The 14,674-nt window shown below is 35.8% G+C and overlaps 2 protein-coding genes across 14 annotated transcripts in view; one reads left to right on the top strand and one right to left on the bottom strand.

Moving 5' to 3' along the window:
• Zgrf1 (zinc finger GRF-type containing 1) overlaps window positions 1-297 on the bottom strand; it is a 72,483-nt gene extending 72,186 nt beyond the window's left edge. For 7 of the 10 annotated variants that reach the window (XM_074041560.1, XM_074041564.1, XM_074041562.1 and 4 more), the window contains exon 1: window positions 191-289. The gene's annotated coding sequence lies outside the window, so the exon portion shown is untranslated. The other 3 variants (XM_074041557.1, XM_074041558.1, XM_074041559.1) reach the window with 2 other exon arrangements.
• An 82-nt stretch (window positions 298-379) lies between these two features.
• Larp7 (La ribonucleoprotein 7, transcriptional regulator) lies at window positions 380-13,688 on the top strand. 4 transcript variants are annotated; one of them, XM_074041568.1, is made up of 13 exons: window positions 380-546; window positions 3,536-3,714; window positions 3,880-3,980; window positions 4,088-4,171; window positions 4,285-4,449; window positions 4,534-4,627; window positions 4,706-5,059; window positions 5,145-5,289; window positions 6,928-7,079; window positions 7,506-7,615; window positions 10,318-10,477; window positions 10,661-10,752; window positions 13,089-13,688. In XM_074041568.1, exons 2-13 carry the CDS (start codon window positions 3,537-3,539, stop codon window positions 13,167-13,169), a joined length of 1,716 nt encoding a protein of 571 aa, XP_073897669.1. In that variant the 5' UTR covers window positions 380-546; window position 3,536; the 3' UTR covers window positions 13,170-13,688. The 4 variants fall into 4 exon arrangements, with proteins under 4 accessions (XP_073897669.1, XP_073897670.1, XP_020007690.2 ...); XM_020152101.2 differs by having other exon boundaries at window positions 381-546; window positions 4,703-5,059; XM_074041567.1 differs by lacking the exon at window positions 380-546 and adding an exon at window positions 574-1,113 and having other exon boundaries at window positions 4,703-5,059.
• Window positions 13,689-14,674: the final 986 nt, after the last annotated feature.

A 14,674-nucleotide genomic window follows, 5' to 3' on the forward strand; every position in this document is an offset into this window, starting at 1 on the left:
AGGAGCTAAGAAAAGCCGTAAAGATGAGGTAGGGTTTATTACAGGCCGCCGGAGTAGGCTGACAGCTAGCTCGGTTCCAAACAGCATCCTTCCGGTCCGCTTCGTGTGGAGCAAATCCTTTCATGCCTTCTCTCCAAATCGCTCAAGTCCCCCTGCCTGGCCACCCTCGGAAACCTGAAAAATACTTCACCTGTCCCACTGCACAAAATCCACTTTCGAATTTCTCCCGCGAACGAGTGTGACGTCACTAACCTGCGACCCCACCAGAGGAGGACCCGCTACCTTACCCCTCCCACCACCCCTCAGCCTGAACCGCCGTTTTTTCAGGCCGCCAATCAGATTCTTCCTGAGGGGTCGAGCCTCCCCCAGTCGTAGCCCTCTCCCGTGACGTCTGCGGCGGACGCACAACCTCCGATCTTTCTGCGGGGGGACCCGAGAACGGTGTCGCTCATCGTATGACGCGAAATAACCACGACTATAAGGACCGGGAAACGGAAAGGGCTGAAGGACGCAGTCTCTGACCCTGTATTTTGGGCATTGGACGGAGTAAGTTACGGGTGGCCTGTAGGGTCACTCAGGTTATATGAAGTCTTCCTCTTGGTCTTTCTTGCACACAGTCTTATTTTATCTGGTCATCTCCACCCCGGCCCCTCCCAGGAACCCATCAGTGCGCCAGGTCTGGTTTTCAACGCGCACGCGCAGAAGTCCTGACGGCCCTTGTAGTTTCGGATTTCCGACGGAGGGGGGTAGCGCCCGGTGTTGGGAGGCTCGGGCACGCCCCACGTTTGGAGGCCGTGCGGAAGTACGGGTGCCGGGAGGGCAGGGGGGAAAGTGCGTTTCCGCAGATTGGAGTTGAGGTTCGGCTGCGGAAAGACAGCGACAGTGAGCGCTAGGTTGAGTCATTTTCTTTTACAAGACTCTGGGTCTTCCAGAAAGTTGGAAATACACTTACAGAAAGTAAACTAACACAGTGAGCGATAAATATGGCATATCGAGGTCGTTGATGGAAGTAGACTACAGAGGCTAAGACCATTTAGCCTCTGGAAATTGAGTAGGGGTTCATAAGACAGCTTGACTCCAAGACTCAATCAAGGCGAAACTATTAACATTCATGTGTGTATCTACTTTTTGAATTCTTCTTTAAATTGGTTTGTAGCACTTCCCTGGTTCTTTCATTAATAACTTAAATTTTTATCATGTATTCAGGTACAAGCAATATGATTTTACCTTTTATTTAAAATCTATCATTTAACCACTTCATGGAGTTCGCAAGAATTCTTCAAACACACCAGACAGAGTTCCAAAACAGTTTAGAATTCCTGATCAGTTCAAATGGGATGGCGCACCCCTGTAATTCCAACACTTGGGAGACTGAAGCGGAATGATTGGGAGTTTGAGGCCAGCCTAGGATACATAAGGAGACCCTGTCTCAAAAGAATTCCTAGGTCAGAATATAGCGTGCATGGTGACAAATTGCAGTAGGTTCTATTAAAAGGTAGGCAGTGTGTGCAAGTCAGTCACACCAGGAATCCCGCAATTAGATTTGGCCAATTTACTAAACCTTTCAGCTCCTTTAAAAGAAGGTGTAAGAAACTACATGGTGGGATTGTGAAAATTTGGAACAATGTATGTAAAGTAATTGGCATTGTTAACATGGTAACGTTTATTCTTTCTTTAAAGCCCATGTTTCAAAGGTATTGCTGGTTTATTTAACAATATTTTTAATACATATCAGGTTAAAGAAAAGTGCTGAGGGGTTTCTAATATTGCCAAGTTTTGTCATCAGCATCACAAATCAGATCTGTGTTTTAGACAAGCTACACTTAGGCTTTCTGTGATAGGTGAATCACTTGGAGAAAGGGTTATAAACTGTCATCATATTCTAGTGACAGTTAGAGAAAACACTCAATGGAGATGAGAGCCATTACAAAGAGCAAGTTGGCAGGACTTAGTAACGGATTGGTGAATAATAATATGGTTACATATTACTGAGTATCTTTTCTATAGCAGCAATTTTAAGCACTTTACTTATATTGTTTTGATTTATCCTCACAGCAACCCTGTTATGTAGGTCTGATTTTTAATCCACATTTTATGAAGCAGAGAGATGAGGTAACTTGCTCAAAATCCATACAACTAGTAAATAGCTTGCTTGGTTAACTTGCTAGAATATAACATCCTTAAATAATATGAGGATGGTAGGAAGAAAAGGCCTTGGTAGGAAAAATAATAAATTTGATCTGGAATGTATAGAATGACACATTATCACAGGACCTTAAGAAAATACAAACTTTGAACATCAAGACTATAACAAAAATATTCCATGTAACTTACTGATTTTCTGCAGGCATTGTGTAAGGATACTAAGTTGTTTCTTATCTTATGTGGCTTTCTGTTTAATCCATATTTCCCTTTAAATCTAAGGTATATTTTATCATTCTTAATTTAAGTACTCCAAGCCACAAAAATAATCCTTAGGAAAAGAATGAAGGGAGTGTAAGCACATAACTCCAGTCCCACCAAAAAAATAAATAAATAGTAATTTTAAAAAGCCAGGCGCTTATTGCCCATGCCTGTAAATCCTAGCTATTCAGGAGGCAGAGATTAGCAGGATCGTGGTTCAAAGCCAGCCAGGGCAAATAGTTCCCAAGACCCTATCTTGAAAAAAAATCCATCACACAAAAGGGCTGGTGGAATGGCTGAAGGTGTAGGCACTCAGTAAAAAAACATAGCACCATAAAAAAAGAAAAGAAGACTGAAAGAGGGTCTCTGGGGTGAGATACAAGAATGATGGGGAAAGTCTGGTTTCTGGGAGAATTGTGACTTTGTGTTGTTGCAGCTTTTGTGTTTGAGTTGTTGCACCATTCTTAAATGGTGGGCATAGAAAGGAAAAGAATTGGCTGGCCACCAGTGGCTCATACCTGTAATCTTTAGCTACTTGGGAGGCTAAGATCAGAAGAATCAGGTTCAAGGCCAGCCAGGCAAATAGTTCTGGAGACACAATCTCTAAAAAAATGAGAGCAAAAATGAACTGGAGGCATAGCTGTAGAGTACCTGCTTTGCAAGTGTGAAGCCCTGAGTTCAAACTCCAGTCCCACCCTAAAAAAAAAAAAAAAAGAATTGAAAAGTAGTCCTGCCCTTTATAATTTACAGTCAACAGTGGAACCTGCTGTAGTGATAATTGTAGCCTATCATTATGTTTTATTTATATCCCACAACCTTACAAGGTAATTTGAAAAGCTTCCCCTTATTGGTACTTTCAAAGCCACTGTGGCTAGAACTGAGGGAAGCACAGGGGAGAAGGTTGTATGTAAATTGCTGTCTAAGTAATAATAAATGCCAACATGCCAAGGCAACATGTAAAAGAATAACCTTTAGATGAAGACTAACTTAGTGACTATATGTATGCCAGTTCTTTTAAACAAGTGAAAATTGAAGAAACCGACAAGACCAGTGTAATTTTCTTGATACTTGCCCATTAACTTAAGCAATTAAGATTAAATATAAATATTACTTATGGTATTTTGTCTCGCAGAATGGAAGCAGAAAAGACTGAAAGTACTGAAAAGAAAAAAGAAGTAGAAAAAAAGAAAAGGTCTAGAGTTAAACAGGTGCTTGCAGATATTGCTAAGCAAGTGGACTTCTGGTTTGGGGATGCAAATCTTCACAAGGATAGATTTCTACGAGAGCAGATAGAAAAATCTCGAGATGGATGTAAGTTTACTTCAATATATGTTCATGTCTGACCTCCATAGCCTGTGGAGTGTACCACTAGTACACTTTATATTATTTTGGTAAACTACAAATTGCTAGACAAAAAACATGTTCGTTCCATCATGCTGAAATCACCAGTTTAATCCTTTAACCTTTTTTTACTAGATGTTGATATATCACTTCTGGTATCCTTTAACAAAATGAAAAAGTTGACAACTGATGGAAAGTTAATAGCTAGAGCACTGAAAAGCTCAGCTGTTGTAGAGGTATGCTGTTCCACAACTATCACTTATTTTTTATTTATGCTTATAACTATTTTATAGTTGTATACCACAACTTTATTAACTATTTTACTAACTTAAATGTTGTAAAGCTGGATTTAGAGGGCACCAGAATCAGGAGAAAAAAGCCCCTGGGTGAAAGACCAAAGGATGAGGATGAACGCACAGTGTATGTGGTAAGCTCCCAGCCCAGTCTTCAAATAAAACATGGAACAAGTTTTACTTTTTAAAGTTTTATTTTTTCCCCAAGTACTGACATACTTAATGCTACTAATTTCATTTACCATAGGAGTTACTTCCCAAAAATGTTAACCACAGCTGGATTGAAAGAGTATTTGGGAAATGTGGTAATGTGGTTTATGTAAGTATACCACATTACAAGTCTACTGGAGATCCAAAGGGATTTGCCTTTGTGGAATTTGAAACAAAAGAACAAGCAGCAAAAGCTATTGAGGTAGGTCCGGTCCTAAGAAAAATAAACCAAGGACAAAATTGTCAGGTCATTGTCAAAATATGAAAACTTTTGCAATCATTCCAGTTTCTTAACAACCCACCAGAGGAAGCTCCAAGAAAACCCGGCATTTTCCCCAAGACAGTGAAAAATAAACCCATTCCAACATTGAGAGTAGCTGGTGAGTAATATTTGTGATAACATTCATAAAATATTTGTAGTTCAAGCATAATAAAATAAAATGACATTGTTACAGAAGAAAAGAGAAAGAAGAAGAAGAAGAAAGTGCGAGTAAAGAAGGAAGACAATTTGGAGACTAAAGAGTTAAACATGGACACAACAAGCAACATTAGTGTCTGTAAAATAAAAAGATCAAGAACTGGGTCTGAGGGCTCTGAAGGAGAAACACCTGAACCCCCAAAACAACCCGCAAAGAAAAAGAAAAAACGAGATAGAAGTGAAATGTCCAGCTTACCTGAAGTCAGAACAGGAAAGAGGAAGAGAAGCAGCTCTGAAGATGCAGAATGCCTAGCTCCCAGATCCAAAGCAAAGAAAACAGCTCAGAAAGACAGCATTAAAAAAGAAGTTTCAGAAGTATCTAAAGAAAGCAGAGGTATAACAAACATTAGGAATTAGATATGGGTATATGTTCCAACCAGTTCAAAATCAGATATTTTAACTGGATTTTTTTTCTCTAGATTTAGAGTTCTCTACAGAAGAGGAAAAGGATACTGGAGATATGAAAGAAGGTTCTCTACTAAAAGCAAAAAGGAAGCACAAGAAAAAACATAAGGAGAGACATAAAATGGGAGAAGAGGTCATACCATTGAGGGTATTATCCAAGTAAGTACAGTTGTCAGTGGCAGTTGACAGCAGTCCATCACCATTGCTAAAGTGCAATTCCAGTTTATAATCAACAGAGTTGCATATTAGCAACAGTGATGGCTTACAGTCCATCACTGACTATGTAGGTTCAACATTTGAAGATTAAGTAGGAGCCACCACACTCAAACATGGAAGCACTTATTTTATCAAATCATAGCAAGTGCCTCCAGGTTAAAGTAAAGGGGGCCCCTCAACAGCTGTCAATTACATCCTTAAAGGCTTCTTAAAAACGTAAAAGGAAAACTTACCATCACCAAAACATGGAAGCACTTACTTTTTAAGTTCCAAAGCAAGTACATCCACGTTTAAGTGGTGGGGAGCCCAGTCTTGGTTGAATTCCTTTAACCTGAAATTCCAACAAAAAGTCTAACAGCAAGCTTCAAAAAAATGCTATTGTTCCGTGCTGGAGACACCTCCACTGAAACATGGAAGCACTTACTTTCATTTCACACAGCAGGTACCCCCATGTTAAAGCAAAGGGGACCCCTTGAGTCTCAAGAGGTTAGCATGTTGCATTCCAAGGAGTAAGTCGAATTCACTTCTACTAAAACATGGAAGCACTTACTCTTTCTTGAAAGGCACAGAAAGCACGCCCATGTTAAAGTTGAAGGGAGTCCACCTGAAAAAAACACACTGGATATCTGAGGGAAAAGCCCTAAATGGCCTACTTCAGAAATCTTCCTTTACCTTCCTGGACTTACTTGCAAACAGTCCTGTTCTCTTCTTCTTGAAGTGTGAAAAGCAGACCTCTGGTACTTCTATTTATACTATTCTTAACTCGAGAATTCCTTTTGCGTTTTATCTCAGAGAATCATTACAGGAGCCTTTTGTTATTTTAATGTCTCAGCTCTCGGAGAAAGTATGATCCTGGGTGGGTCTGGATACTGGTTTGTTTTTTTGGGTTTTTTTTTTGAAGTATACAGATGTCAATGTTAACTGCTAAAACCATTACCACTAGATATCCTACTCTTTAAAAAAAAAAAAAAAAAAGACCTCTATCTGCTTGTTTGATGGGCACAGATTAAGGTAACAATGAGTGCTCCCACAGAGCCCAGAAATGTATTGTCTTTCTATTGGGGGGAGCTCTAGGTGTTTGGAGAAACATCTACATGTTAAACGTATGTAAATAAATAAATTGCTTCCATGGGGTGTTTTTTTCTTCTCAGAAATTCCTTTTGATTCAAGTAAATCCTAAGGAATTTTATCTTTAAAACTGGAAGCAGTTTAACAAATAATCTTTAAATGTTAATCTCTCTTTTTTTTTCCCAAAAATGACTGATCTGATAAATGCTAGTAGTTAATTAAGGAATTAACTTAAAAGTTTTGCTTTTTAAATGAAAATTTCTGAAATATACTCAGAAATTTAATTGGGAAATTTAAAACATTTAATTTGAATTTTGGGGCAAGAGGAATTGCCTTTGCTTGTTTGCTACATGAATTTAGGAATTAAATAATTTCGATGCTTTTAAAGAAAGGAAAGATGAGAGAAGTGTGTTTAGAAGTCACTGGAATGCATATGTTTAGATTAATTTCTCCGTTTACTTTTATTGAGTCATCTGTTTTCACTATTTCAGTAGTTTATTTTTTGTCTTACAGGAGTGAATGGATGGATTTGAAGAAAGAGTATTTGGCACTGCAAAAAGCCAGCATGGCTTCTTTAAAAAAAACAATATCCCAAATAAAATCGGAGTCAGAAATGGAAACAGACACCGGAGTACCTAATAAGGCTGGAATAAAAAGTGAAAAAGGTAAAGATTACCATGATGTACTTAAGATGTGTGATTTGTTCTAATGAATAATTGGGGGCTGTGAATGTTAACTCAGTGATAAGAGTGCTTACCTAGCATGCCTGATGTCCTGGGTTTGATCTCCACCACTGGAAAAAGAGAAGAAGAAAGAATTATTTGAAGAGCTCATTTTAAACAGTATCTTTTTTAATAACGTAAGTTTTCCCAAAACTCTTCTAAGAGTAACACTTGTATTCAGAGTAATAAAGTTTCATCTTATTTCCTGGTAACATGAAATAATTCATTATTTGCTTTTAAATTACACATTTTAAATTAACTACTTAAATCAGCCTATGAAATGACTGTTGTGCTAGAGTGATACTCTTAAGTGTTAAATTGTTAAGTGTGGGAGATTCATTCCTTGTCATTACTGCTTCAAACCCACAGCCAACAATCAAGAGTGTCGCTCTATGGAGAGCACAGGACCACAGTTTGTGAGTGGAGTGATTGTGAAGATCATTAGCACAGAACCTCTACCTGGCAGGAAACTAGTCCGGGTAATACTTTTGAGTCCTACAGTATTGGTCACCCCTTCTTGTTTTCTTGTTTTATTAACTTCCCTGTGTGAAAATACGTTTTGAATATACTATGGAAAACAAATCAAATTAGAATTTAAGCCACTGTGAGAAACTAACTGTAGAGCTGATTCGATGGTAACCTTTAACCCCGAAGACTGAAATTCCTCAGCAAATCAGATTTGCCGTGATTGGTCTAAACATGCTTGTATCCCTGATGCTTCATCATTGTGTAGTTGAATGGGTAAATAATACACTATAGGTATTCTAGCTATAGCAGTAGGTGAAGTAAAGTGCTTACTCAATACTTTTTAATTTTTTTATTAGGATATATTTGTTGTACAGCAGGAGATTCATTGTGACAATTCTAAATAGGCTTATATTGTACATTGGCCCCTACCTTGCCCTCCCCTCTTAACCTTTCCCCGCCCCACTTTAAGCAATTGTAAGAGGTCTTTGTTCTACTCAATGCTTTTTAAAAGACTTTATTTTCAGTGAAAGGTTTTAGGAAGATATTTGGCAGGTTTTTTTTTTTTTTGATGATTTAATTAGCATTAGCATTAGTCTGATTTTTTTAAATTACAATCATCACATATTGTCTGGTTTTGAAGCAAGCTGGAGAATTTATGAATATGTATTCATTAGTATTCTTAAGTTGTCAGTAGGTTCCTATATGGTTTTGTTACTTACTGAAAAGTCAATACTACTATTATGGAATAAAAATAATATATATATTTTTACTTACTGTGGATTTTGATTGTTTTTCTTTGTTAACAAATTATTTTTGGAAATTGAACTTTTTTTCCTGAAAGAAATATGGGAGTTTTTATAGGAAGTAGTCTTTTAATTTTTAAGAAAACTTTAGTATTTTAAACCTATGCTAATTGTTTAAAATCTTTCAATTATAGAAAAGTATACAATATTTTTTTAAACTACAGAAATTTTACATTCTTTTATAATGACACTCAGTAATATGTTGGTATGGTTTTATATAGATCCCTACAAATCACGTTTTTTAACTTAAAAAAACATTCAGGTGGATTTTTACTGTAAGGATATGTAAGTACCCTTAAAATTCTATAGCTGTCGCTGAGGTGTAAATTTTGTTTGTCTTTCCAAAACTCATGAGGAAATTAGCCAATCCCAACTGCTATTGTGGTAATAATATGAAATTTAGGATAATAGGCTAAAAAAATTGAGATATAAGTAAATGCTTTGCATACACAACACCCTGGGTTCAATCCCCAGCACTAAGAGGAAAAAATTAGAGTTTAATCATTAAAATCAGAAAATTGCATTAATCAAGTTAATACTTACATTTTCCTGGGAAAAAAAAACTGAGCTATGTTGATTACTGCTGTGACTTGCCCCTATGATTACCATAATTTGTCATTGTAGGGTTTTTAAATTCTAAGGTCCGTAAATCGGGAGATTAGCCTGACATTATAATGGATATTTAGTAAATATCTTTTGAGTTGTAGTTTTCTAATCTATATTTAAAAAATCAGTTATAAAACTCCACAACCAGTGACTGCATTCAAAGTTCATCAGCTTATTACTTAGTATCTAAATTTAGTACTATTAACTGGATAAAGAAACAGAAAGAATTGGTTTCTGAGAGGAATACACTCAGTTCTCTTATTTTTTTCTCTTTATTGATTCAGCAAACATTTCGTTAGTGCCTTGTTTGGGGGTAGACAGACCAAACTTTAGCTTCAAGAGACTCACAGATTTTTTTTAACTATGTATTCCTTATTAACTAATAAACTTCTCTTAATCTACAATGATATAGTATTTCCAGATAGTGTTCAGCTTTCATTTTTCAAATACCTTGAAATTCAATATTTAAGAGTAATCTAACTTAGTTGTATCTTGAAAATTTGGGTCTTGAAAATAAGGGAGGCCAGATAAATGAGACTTTTTCTTTTCTCCAGTTGGAAATCTCTTCTTTCTTTAGCTTTATGAATGAAATTGATTAATTAAGAATTAGTGTAACATTCCTGCATAAATGCATTGTATACTCCGTATAACCTGCTGTGAAAAAAAATGATTAAGAATGCAGGAATTTTGTTAATTTACCTTCACAGCAGGCATTCTAGGCAAAACTTTTTCCTTGCTGGGTGACCTCCACTTGTTTAGAAGTTACTTTGGTATTTATCAAAAACTGTGAGCTCTTGAGCTGTGTTCCAGTAGATCTTCCAAAGAGCCCTATGGTTTTTGTAGAGTTGATGAAAGTTACTTTTGTGAGTTGTTAAAAAAAGTTGAAAAATATGTTACATTTTTTGTCCTAAGTCACATACAGGTAAGTAAAAATAAGCCTCCCGAAAATCCTATCTTTCCTCTCTTTTAATTATTCCATATACTAGCTACTTCTAGACTGTTTTGTATATTCTTCTCTACAAACACATTGTCCTTAATGAAATATTTGCATTCTGGTTCATATTTTAAGCATATGGCTTAAAGAAAACAAAGAAAAGTAAATTGTAACTAGAGTTGATGTCCAAATCTGTTTTTAACAACATTTCTGTTTTCTTAGAACAAATGTTTGTTATATTAACTCAATATTTTACGTAGTGGCTTATTCATTTAATGTATTATTATAACTACTGGAATTATTTTAGATTTATCAATTATGAAATACCTTGATTATTGATTTTAGGTCTTTATACTTAATTCCAATGCAGGATACTTTGACCACAATCTCAGAGGTCGTTTACGTTGATTTGTTAGAAGGAGACACAGAATGCCATGCAAGGTTTAAAACTCCTGAGGATGCTCAAGCGGTATTAAGTGCGCACACTGAAATTAAAAAGAAGCACTGCTGGACACTCGAGGTCCTTTCTGGTAAAACTTAACTAGAAATTTTTCTTAAGTATTATCGTGGGTTATTGTTTTTGGCTTTTCTGAGTTTAACTAATAGAGCTAAATTTTTTTCCCTCAACTATTCTACTTCTATTACTGAGATTGGATTTTTTTTTTCATATGTATCCTTACATTCAGCAATCATAGCTTTTGTTTGTTTTTAAGGTGATCATGAACAGAGGTATTGGCAGAAGATTTTGGTAGATAGACAAGCCAAACTTAACCAGCCCCGGGAAAAGAAAAGGGGCACCGAGAAGGTAATTAATTCATTTTTGTTTTGTACCGTAATCTTTTCGAAAGTTAAATATTTTGTGAAAATCAGTATTAATTGATAATAAAATAACTTTGGTTTTGCTATTATATAACAAAGATTTTCACAAGACAGTATTTTAGATTTAGAGGGTTTACACATTTCTCTTGGCTTCAAAAGGCATGAAATTAAAATTATTTTTCCCACAAGGGTCCATAATTTAGTTTTCCCTTTTTTTTAAAGCAGTTACATATCAAGTCTTGATATTGGGCTACTATGTTTTGTAGTTTGGGTAAATGATTTAGAAAGATTGCCTTAATAATAAAACCACACCATATATTCAGAGTATAGTTTATAAAAGTAGGAGGCGCCACAGATAAGATTAACTATACCCTTAATGTCACTTGTAGCAATGATAAACTTTATTCCTGTCTTCTCCAGAATAGTCAACAGGTTATACAATCAAACTCAAAGCAACCTTCTCTTTCAATAATTACTTTTGATATAATTAAACTGGTACGGACAATGTATAATTTCTTCCTAGCAAGCTATGGAGTTTGTTTGAAAACTTTATTCTTGTGTACATTGATACAGTTAAAGTACTCAGGACAAAGTAGGGTACATAATGACTAATAACTATCATCAAAATTTAGAAATGGATTATGGAAGTCTGAGGAAAACCTGGAAAGATATGAATCCTTTATGTTTGGTGAGGACTTCGGAAGTCAAACTTCACATATTCTAGGCTTGTTCATTTCATGTCTGTGTTTTTTAACTTAAAATTGAGGGGCTTTTTTGCTGTTGGGATTTTTTTATTTTGTTTTGTTTTCTTTTTTTTTTTTTTTCCATCAGCCATCCATTGTCTCCCATTCATTGGAATTTATGATAATTTAGTGGGTGGATTCCTACTGGTCTTTGTTAATTTTGTTCTCTTTAATGAAGACCAACTTTGCTGTAATGGGGATGACTTCTTCCTTCCTAAAGACTTTCAGGTTTTGAAGGTGTTAATTTCAAAGCCTGTTTGTGGTTGTTTGAATGTTAAAATCCTTAATCCTGAAGCTATTACTTCAGTGCAGTCAGTTTTGTTTAATAATACTTACCCTGCTAATTGGTGTGAAATGTCCCTTAAAACCAGGAATTAAAAAAATCATTTGTTTTAAGTAGAAACTGCTGAAGCTGTGAAAGTGTAGCTAGTTGGCACACTGATCTATAAGAAGTTACTGCAAAAAAAAAAAAAAAGTTACTGCAGACAGTAAATGCTGTACAAGGCTTGTTAAAGGAGAAGAGTTGACCATAGTTGGCCTACTTGCATGCTAATTAACTCCAAAACTAAAATTTTTCTGGTGATTGAGCTTTTGGGAGCCTAGCAGTGTGGTAAATGGCTATAATCCCAGTTATTCCAGGTGCTGCAGGATCTGTTTGGATAAAAAAAAAAAAAAGGAAGCTTTTGGGAATATTTCAAACATTTTATTCCCAGCACCATTTATGAAAGAAATTGTCCTTTCTCCAATGTATGTTTTTGGTATCTCTTACCAGTAATCAGTTAACTATAAACATATGGGTTCTCTATTCTGTTCTGTTGGTTGGTGTTTCAGTTTATATGCTAGTACTATGCCGTTTTGGTTATTGTACCTTTGAAGTATATTTTTTAATCTGTTCTCTATCTCTAAGAATTTTGTGTTGGGAGTCTGAACATCTTTCTTCTCGTTCTTCCTTTTTGAGGGGATGGGGGAGATAGGTCTCAACTCATGGATCTTCCTATCTCAACCTTCAAGGTTTTGAGATTATATGCGTGGGCCACCCCTTCTGGTTCTTAATGTAACATGTAATAAATTGTGATAAACTGTAATACAAAAGTAATCCTACTGTACTATAGAACACTAGCACTACCCCTCCTGTAAATAATGTGTAAACACTCAGCCCAGAAATACCGTCTCATTTGAATAATACTAAATCCTCAAGCACAATATAACTAAGGACTACATATCATTTAAGTAGTTCCTGGGGTAGTTAATATCCCAAGTCCAAGAGGATATGAAACAACAAATACATGTCCTGATTATTCGTAAGGGAAGAAATTACCACTGAGGAGTGACTTTTTAAGTAATGTATAACTTCGGTGGGGGAAGGGGGAGAGGGGAAGATAGATAATCCAAGGCTTCATGAGCCATAATCTGAACAGTTTTCTCTGTAATTGATTTGACATAAGCATAATTACCTCATTTGTCTTCTCTCCCCCATCCTTAAAAATTTTATTCAAACTAATAGTTATAAAATTTTTGTAGTTATAATTATTTTTGTTTTGGAATATCCCATTCAGATTTCTCATTTCTTTCTTTATAGTTAATCACCAAAGCTGAAAAGATTAGACTGGCAAAGACTCAACAAGCAAGTCAACACATTAGATTTTCTGAATATGATTGAAAAAAATTATACTTCACTGGATACTTGAGCAATTCTTAGGAAATTCATTTTTATTATGGTATACAATGTGATGAATGTTTTTTCTAAAATCAATATTTAATCAAAAGAAATACCTTTGGTCCTCAATTTGTATAAGACTTTTTCTAGAGACCAAGTACATTGTGCATACCACAGGTTTTTCATTAAATATTTTACCTGTTGAAGTTATGTAAGTCAGCCTTAAGTGATTTCTTAAATAAATGTGTTTTGAACATTATTGTTCATTTTGTTTTTATTACAAAATCAATACATATTTGCAAAAATGAAGGTACCTGAGTATAAAATTTAGAAAAATGTAGTAGATTCACAGTTTTATTTTGTAACTTTCTCAGAAATATCTTGGCTATCTCTTCATGTTGATGCATGCAGACATGTATGTGTAATATTTCATTCCAGTTACTGTTCTTTTCTGATCTGGGCTTCCATTGAATAACAGACCATATGCACTGTTTGTAATTAAAATGTCGACTTTTAAAACTATTGAGTTTGGTTTTTTATAAATATTTTGGTTACATAAAATAAAATGTACCAGATGCTATAAACATGGGGTGAAGAGTCTAGAAATAGCCCTAAGAAAAATTGAGTTTTGTCCTTTTATTCAGGAAAATCACGAGACTAGAGTATTGAAAGAGTTCCCAGAAATTAATTTACAGGGCCTATACTACACTGGCATCTTAGTCTCTTACCCGAATCTCAATAAAGTACTGTGTAGTCTTAGGAATAGCTTTGGCTAGAAGTAGGGAGCTAATTTTACAGCACCTTCTGTGGACTGTGGGAGACCTATAGTCAGGAATCAGCCAGAGATAGGAGATTTGGCTCTTCCTGGTGGGGGGAGGAACAACAGCTGATTATTACCAAAAATAAGGTCCTGGCAAGTTGTCAGTCAGTCACTCACTGTTTTTTTCCCTATGTGAAAGAAAGCTAGCACATACATGCTTATGGAGCAAAAGAAAGATTTAGAAATAGTTGTTGTACCTTAGTAGGATTATAACTAATGGTGTTCCAGCAGATTCAGAATAATGTATATTTTTCAAGAATTCAGTTATACTGGGCACCAGTGGATCATGCCTGTAATCCTAGCTATTCAGGAGGCAGAGATCAGGAGGATCACAGTTGAAAGACAGCCTGGGCAAATAGTTTCAGAGACCCTATCTCAAAAAAGGAAAAAAAAAATCACAAAAAGAAAAAGAAAAGACTAATGAAGTGACTCAAAGTACAGGCCCTGAGTTGAAACCACAGTACTGCAAAAAAAGCAAGAGTTCCGCGTTGTCTCCAATAGTACGGTTTTAAGGCAACACTGGAGATGTTATGATGTACAATTTCAGAAATTCTCTCCTTAGTGTCTTTGGGTGGGGTGGCTTCACACTTGCAAAGTGAGGACTTTACCACTTGAGCCACACCTTCAGTCCATTTTACTATAGTTATTTTGGAGATGGGATCTTGAGAACTGACCTTGAACCTTGACT

This window comes from Castor canadensis, chromosome 9 (genome assembly GCF_047511655.1).
Source record: "Castor canadensis chromosome 9, mCasCan1.hap1v2, whole genome shotgun sequence".
NCBI lineage: Eukaryota > Metazoa > Chordata > Mammalia > Rodentia > Castoridae > Castor > Castor canadensis.

What these genes read in the sequence shown, in the direction of transcription:
- Larp7 (XM_020152101.2), top strand. Translation starts at nt 3,537, where the DNA reads ATGGAAGCAGAAAAGACTGAAAGTACTGAAAAGAAAAAAGAAGTAGAA. An exon ending in AGAAAAATCTCGAGATGGAT is followed by an intron (nt 3,715 to 3,879) that starts GTAAGTTTACTT and finishes TTTTTTTACTAG; the next exon opens with ATGTTGATATATCACTTCTG. An exon ending in ATGAACGCACAGTGTATGTG is followed by an intron (nt 4,172 to 4,284) that starts GTAAGCTCCCAG and finishes CATTTACCATAG; the next exon opens with GAGTTACTTCCCAAAAATGT.